Source organism: Babylonia areolata, chromosome 18, assembly GCF_041734735.1.
Source record: "Babylonia areolata isolate BAREFJ2019XMU chromosome 18, ASM4173473v1, whole genome shotgun sequence".
Lineage (NCBI taxonomy): Eukaryota > Metazoa > Mollusca > Gastropoda > Neogastropoda > Buccinidae > Babylonia > Babylonia areolata.
The window spans coordinates 33,598,995-33,606,709 of NC_134893.1; the positions used below are offsets into that span (position 1 = coordinate 33,598,995).

The following is a 7,715-nucleotide window of genomic DNA, read 5'->3' on the forward strand; positions in this document are numbered from 1 at the left end:
CTCCCCCACCCCCTCTCCCTAACCCTCAAATCTTTGTTTTCCCAGCAGCAAGTGTCAGTTTCTCCCTGTCACCCCTCTCCCTCAAGTTCCTTGACAACAAGGTTTTTATCAGTGAGTAGGAGAGGGGAGAGGTGGGAGAAGGGAGTTGGTGGAAGACAGGGAGGTGGAGGATTGTGTGTGTTGTGTGTGTGTGTGTGTGTGTGTGTGGAGGGGGTGACCCGGGGAGATTGGGTGTGAGTGTCCCTGTGGTCTGTCTGCATGGGGTCCACCCCCCCCTCTTGTCAACCTTAAAACATCAGTTTACTGGGGATTCTGCTGGCTGGCTGGCTGTCTGTCTGCTGTGTCTATCTGTGTTGTTGGTGACTTTTTTTGTTGTTGTTCTTTTGGTTTTTTTTTTAGTGGATGGGGGATAGGAAAGTGTCAGTGTTGGAGTGTGTAGAATGAGTGAGAGAAAGTTTATGTGTGTGTACACATAGTGTGATTAAAAAAAAAATCCACATGAGTGAAAGTTTGTGTATGAATGTGTGTGTGTGTGTGTGTGGCTACACCTGTGTTTGCTTGTTGTGATCCCTGTGTCTCCACAGTGAGCTCCATGATCCAGTCTAAAGTTTGTATTGTATTGTGTTGCTGTTCTGTTGTGGTGGTGGTGACTAGAATGTGTGTGTGTGTGTATTTGTGTATGTGTGTGTGTTTGTGTTCTGTTGTGTGTGTGTGTGTGTGTGTGTGTGTTTGTGTGTGTGTGTGTGTGAGTGTTCTCTTTCTGTGTGTGTGTGTGTGTGTGTGTGTGTGTGTGTGTCTGCTGACATGTTACTGACATTCATGATACAGCCAGTGGATTAAAATCCCCAGAAAGATCACAGAATTATCTAAAGAGTGTAATATGCACTGGTTTAAAAAAAATTTTTTATTCCTCCACCAATAAACGCTGTAGAACAAAACTTTTATTTGTCCCCCTAGAGATACAACTGTCAAACCAGTTAGCATTGCTATTAAGTGAAATTGAGAAACAGTTGGTATGCACACTTGGACACACCCATGAAAACGAACTCACACACACACAGAGGCATATATCCACATACATATGCACACACAGAGAGGCTTACAAAGGTGTATATACATACACAAACACATGCACACTCACACACACACAAACACACACACGCATGAATGTAAATCCATGCATATGCGCACACAAACATACACACATATACACTCACACACGCACACGCACACTCACACACACACAAACACACACACACACAAACACGCACACAGACACACGCACACAGACACACACACACACACACACACACACACACACACACACACACACACACACACACAACCTTCTCTGTTTGTTGTACCCTTTCCCAATCAGTGTCAGTCGCAGTGAAATCAGCCTGCTCGTGTTTTGACGCCTTTTTGATAAGGCTGAATTGTCACCTTGCCTGCCCTGATAGGAGTAGTGGTCTGCATTCAAGGCCTTGCTCAGTTGCTGTATTGCTGGTGTTGCCAGTTAGTCTAATAAAAGAAAAGAGAGAGGGGGAGATGAAGGGGGAGGACGGAGGAGAGTGGTAGGGGGTGGGAAGAAGAAGACATGAAGAAAGAAAAAAAAAAAAAAAAAAAAGGTGAAAATGAGGTCATCAGCATCTCCATCTGTCTGTGCTGTCACGTTTTGAAATTTATAGAGTAGGAGAGAGGGAGGGAGGGTACACACAAAGAACTTGAGACAGACAGAGTGAGCTGACGAAGAAAAAGAAGAAGAAGAAGAAAGACAGGAAAGCCTTCATTTATGTGTGACATTTTTTCATTCACAGATAAGAGTGCATGTAGATAGTAGGGATGGGTGGTTGAAATTTATTTATTTACCTTATTTCATTTAAGACTAATGTTTTATACATACGTATGATTTTTTACATTGATGTTTTACACATACCTATGACATTTAAGGCTAATGTTTTATACATACTTGACATTTTGGGTTAATGTTTTATGTAAAGTATCCCTATGATAGGTGCTCAAGGCTTTGACCAGTATGTTGGGTATATACACAGGTAAGGCATCTGCTCCTTTTATTTTATTTTATTTTTTTAAAATAAAGCAGATGCATGTGGGATGGCATGTATGGATCAGTCCACACACTTCAGCATCTCCTGGGGTGGGTTGCATGAGCGAACTTTGCAGCGCAAAGTTTGCTTTTTGTTAAAAATGTTCCTAACTCCACAGTAGATTCCATGTACTTAGGAACATTCTTAACTCTATGCAAACTTAGCGCTGCAAAGATTGCCTCAAGCAACTCGGCCCAGGACGTTGAAACAAACTGATTGAAAAGATGGAGGGAAGAGACAGACAGACAGGCAGGCAGAGGGGGCGTGAATAATTGAAGAGTGAGGCACGGTGTGAAAGATGGTCACAGACCAAAGCTGTCAAGTTAATGATACCCTCACATTGCACACCTTGTGTATCCTGCTTAGCAGACTAATAGCAGGGAGCAGGTAACTAACTAATCCTCTTGTTCAGCTCTTGTGAAAATATTTTGAGCTGGCTCAGCATCACAGTATTGTCAAGGCTACCCTTCAATCTTTCCTTCTTTCATGTCTGCCTTTATAATTCCTATCTGTTTTGCTTCCTTCTCTTGCTCAAAAACCATCATTGCTTTGGCTGTATGATCACTGTTTTGTTGAAGCAGAATTCTTCAGCTGGCAAACTACAGGCTTTTTTTTTTTTTATCAGGTGGCGAGGGGTGTTTGGCCAGGACGTTCTGTTGTGCCAGTTGAAAAACCATTCATCTGTTACCAGAAAGATGAATGTAGGGTTTTGTTATGGATTTTTTGTTTATGTTTTTTGTTTTGTTTTTTCAACGGAAGTGTCTTGTCAGGTGTGTGTGTGTGTGTGTGTGTGTGTGTGTGTGTGTGTGTCACAAAACAAATTTGTGAGAATTTCTCAGATCAGTCAGTGGGAAAATCCCACCACTATTTTTATTCTTATTTTTATGTTTTGTCTATCATTGTTTTTAAAAGCTTCCAAATGGGAGCGTTTGTTGTGTGTCACAAGTAGCTGTGATTTCAGGGTATGCTGAAAGACAAAGAGGGTGTGGGGTGGAAGCAGGGGTGAGGAAAAATCATGTTTACATTCAGGCCAGCTTGCATATATATGTATATATATATATATCCATTTAACTTAGTTTACCACACTTCATGGCAGAAGAAAAATTTGCTTTCGCTGCACTGTTAAATTTTTGTTGCAGAAATCAAAATGTTTGCTTCATGGCAAAAAGTCATTCATTAGTGTTACTCACCACTGATTCCAGTATGGCAGCACAATTTAGTTTTGAAGTTATACTCATAATTTATCAAGATTCCCCCCCCCCCCCCAAATAAACAGTAACATAAAATGTTTTGCAATTTTCTGGCTCTTTTTAGTTTTAAGACTGCATGTGGGTGTGTTCATGAGCATTTGTGAAAGTGTGTGTGTGTGTGTGTGTGTGTGTGTGTGTGTGTGTGTGTGTGCACTTGTGCATATATGGGCATGTTAATATGTCGGTTAGTGTGTGTGTGTGTGTGTGTGTGTGTGTGTGTGTGTGTGTGTGTGTGAGCCCATGTTTATGTGTGTGTGTATGGGCATGTGTGGATGAGTACTTGTATGTGTTTGTGCATGTGTGTGTGTTTGAAGGCATATACATGTGGGCATCTGTACATGTATGTATTTTGGAGATATGTGAATGTCTTTAGTTGGCCTGTTGATGAGCATGCAAAATATGGAGAAAAGAGAGAAGGAGAGAGAGAGAAATGCAAACACTTGGAGTTGGAAAGTGGCAAAAAAAAAACAACCCAAAAAAGTAATTCGCAGTTTATTCCCATGCGAGTTCACCTGCACAGCTGAAGTGCTGGGCCTGGGTGACGTTTACAGTTGAAGTACCAGGGTTCTCCAAAGAAGTCATCCCAATATAGGGCATCATGCATCTGTCTCACTTAACACTTGAGGGTTATGTCCCAAGTTTCATGTGTAGAGAAAGGAGGCGTGGGGGTGGGGGAAGAGAGAAATGGAGGGGTGGTGGGAGTGGCAGATGGAATTGAGGGGTATGAGAAGGAAGGGTGGTGTGACAGATTAGAGATGGCTGTTTGCATTCTGATCCTGGTTGTGTTGTGTTGTGTGTGTGTGTGTGTGTGTGTATTTGAAAAGAGAGTGAGACTTGAGTCTTTACTTTTTAAGTTAATTAGATTTCAGTGGCTGTAGTCTTTGAGTTTCATAAACCACATTTTGTTCATAAACGAATCAGTTTATTTCTGGTATATTTTTATTTTCCAGTGATTTTTAGTTGCAGACAATAGTAGCTACAGTCTTAACTTAAGTTTCATAAACCACATCTAGTTTATAAATGAATCAGTCAGTGGCTGTCGTCTTAAGTTTCATAATCCACATCTTGTTAATAAATGAATCAGTTTATTTCCATTATATTTCTTTTTTCCAGTGATTTTTAGTTGCAGACAATTATTTTATATAAGAAAAAACAAACAAAACCCTCCCCCAAATAACCAACAAACAGTTGAGATGTATTGCACATGGATTTATCTGCACACCATGCATGACGCACCCTTTACCAAGTTAAAATGGAGACATGTATCCTGTCCTGTTTAAAAACATAAAACAAAAAAATACCCCTCCCCCCCCCCCCCCCAAAAAAAAAGAAGACAAAAAACAACAAATCCCCCCCCCCCACACTCCCCCGCTCCCCGCCCCCAAAAAAGTGTCCCAAACTTGTGTTTTGTTTAAACTTGAAAGAAAGAGAGGGAGGGAGAGAGAGAGGAACAGAGAAAGAAGTATGTTATTCCCAATGATATTGACAGGGTAGCGATGATGTGAATAAAAAGGGTTGTAGCTGAAGGTAGGAGCTGATTTCCTAAACATTGATATTTGCACATGCAGTGTGTGCCGTGGTCAGTTGGAGACCAAGGAAAGTGACAACCCCCCACAACCCCCACATTTACAGTCATTGGGGATGAAAATATAAAATAGATTACTAGCTGCAGTTGTGAAGTGGTTATTGTTTTGGACTAACTGGGACAACATGGGTTTGCATTGATCCCCATCCGTGATTTTTTTATTTTTTTATTTTATTTATTTATTTTTTTTAGCCTGCGTGCAGTGGGCTGAAATGGGATGACTAGGACTACACAGTTGAGGTCGTCTACTTCATGGATGTGTCTTTGGGAGTGTTTCCTGACCAACACTGCAGGTGTCTGTATCAGTTAACCTGGTTGATGTTGGGGTGTATTACGAGAGTACAGCCTTGTCAAGTAGTCCCTAGTCCCATATCTAAATGGAATCCCACAGTAGCATCTTCATCATCCACATCATTATCCATCATTATGGAAACTGTCTCAAATTCTGGGGCACAAACAAAAAAAAAAAAAGAAAAAAAAGAGGGAAAATAGAAAAAGAACCCAAGACTGGCTAAAAATCTCTTATTGTTCTTGAAAGGACTGAAGCAGTGTTGCCTTAGGGAAGAGGACATGATGAAGGTGAAGGTGATGGGACATGAGTTATGACGTGTGTTCAGGTGACTGGATATAATGGGTGACATGTGTTCAGGTGATAAGACATGAAGGGTGATGTCTGTTCAGGTGATGGGATATGACAGGTGACGTGTGTTCAGGTGACTGGACATGAGGGGTGATGTGTGTTCAGGTTATGGGACCTGAAGGGTGACATGTGTTCAGGTGATAAGACATGAAGGGTGATGTCTGTTCAGGTGATGGGATATGACAGGTGACGTGTGTTCAGGTGACTGGACATGAGGGGTGATGTGTGTTCAGGTTATGGGACCTGAAGGGTGACATGTGTTCAGGTGATAAGACATGAAGGGTGACGTGTGTTACAGGTACGATGATGGGATTCTGGAGGTGATGGCGCTTAGCTCGGCCTTCCACATCGCACAGCTGCAGGTGGGCATGGCAGCCCCCATCCGCCTGGGCCAGGCATCCACCATCAAGGTGTGTGCATGAGCGTTCGTCAATGTGTGTGTGTGTGTGTATGTGTATGTCTGTGGTGGAGTGGTGGCCTGGTGGTAACACGCCCACCCAGGGAGCGAGAGAATCTGATCACACAGGTTTGAATCCCACTCTTGCCAGTATTTTCTTCCCTTCATAAGACCTTGAGTGGTGGTCTGGACGCTATATGGATGATATAAATTATGATAAATTTAGGTTCCATATCAAACATGCACTTAGTGAACACAAAAGAACCCATTGCAACAAAAGGGTTGTCACAGGGCAAAATTTTGTAGAAAAATCCATTCTGATAGGTACATTAATGCACTCAAGGCCTGACTAGCATGTGAGTTGTGTGTTATGATGCTGGTCAGGCATCTGCCTGGCAGATGTGGGGTAGCATTGATGGATTTGTGTGAATGCTGTGATATCTCCTGGAGAAACTGAAAACTAGCATGTATGCATGTATGTGATTGAGTGTGTGTGTGCTTACATGCACACGTGTGTGTATCCACATGGGTATATCCACGAGGGCCAAGCCTGCACCGTCAAGGTAAGAGGTTGGATATCCTTTAAACACCTGTCTGCCATGCAGACATTCCTGCCCTTCCGGAACAGCTGCGATTGTAAAGAAAAAACAGAAGAATCCATGATCGTTCCTCATGTTGTGACAGCAGTTTGCAAGTTGTGAAAAACAACAACAAAAAACAAAAAAAGCAAAAACAAAGAAAATACCATGACAACATTAAAGCATGTAGATGGTGTAAATGAAAGTAAGTTGCTTTTTTTCAGAAACGGATAGGTTTTCATATTGTTTCAGTGGTTTTGTTTGTTTTCGAACAGGCATACAATTACATACCTGCACAGCGCCACATTTTGTTAGAATATAATGTGTTCCTGATTTTTTTGTCATCTGTTCCTGATGGTAAGATTTTGGGGTAGGCGATGTAAATGTGTGGTCATGGACAAAAGTAGGAACTGTCACCTACAAAGAGAATTGGTCATGTGCATATATACATACTTGCATCCGTGTGCGAGCAGGTGAACAGTATAGTAGATGTCTCTGCTTTCAGAGTTAGGTTATGATTGATACCAGTCCAGTCTGTGGTCCATGTGTGAATGTGTCTCTTGTTGAAATGGATGGAGGGTAAAAGACATCTGTGATCAGATGCAGATCCATGCACATGTTCGTGTGCACCACACACATGCACACAGTCACACACACACACACACACACACACACACACACACACACACACACACACACACACACACACACACATGCATGCATACTGGCATACATGAATGCACACACCCATGCATGCACATACACTCACAACTCGGGGACATGCTTAAGTTCATTCTTATGCATACACAAGATTTGTTGAAAAAGGCTAAAGTAATTCAACCAATTCGAGAAAGAGAGTCAGGGAGTGATTGAGGAATTCGAAGAAAGGAACAGGGGACAGGTAGGGACACACAGAGATGGAAGACTGAGAAAAGAAGTTCATGGGAAAGAAAGGGATGAATTTGTGTAAACTGGTGACTAAATTGTTGGAAAAGAGAATCCTGACAGATGATTATGGCACAGACAAACAGGGGAAGTTACGATTTTATAATTTTTTTCCTACCCCATCCCCTGCACCATTTCAGGGAAATTGGTAAAAAAAAAAAAAAAAAAAAAAAGAGACTGATACTCATGTCTCCCAGACTGGGACTTTGTGT

The 7,715-nt window shown here is 41.9% G+C and overlaps 1 protein-coding gene across 2 annotated transcripts in view; it reads left to right on the top strand.

Annotated features, from left to right (window-relative positions):
• LOC143291947 (diacylglycerol kinase epsilon-like) overlaps positions 1–7,715 on the top strand; it is a 34,330-nt gene that overhangs the window by 15,235 nt on the left and 11,380 nt on the right. For both annotated transcript variants that reach the window (XM_076602096.1, XM_076602095.1), the window contains one exon: positions 5,882–5,993. In XM_076602096.1, the coding sequence (XP_076458211.1) occupies positions 5,882–5,993 (112 nt within the window). The remainder of the gene's footprint in view (positions 1–5,881; positions 5,994–7,715) is intronic.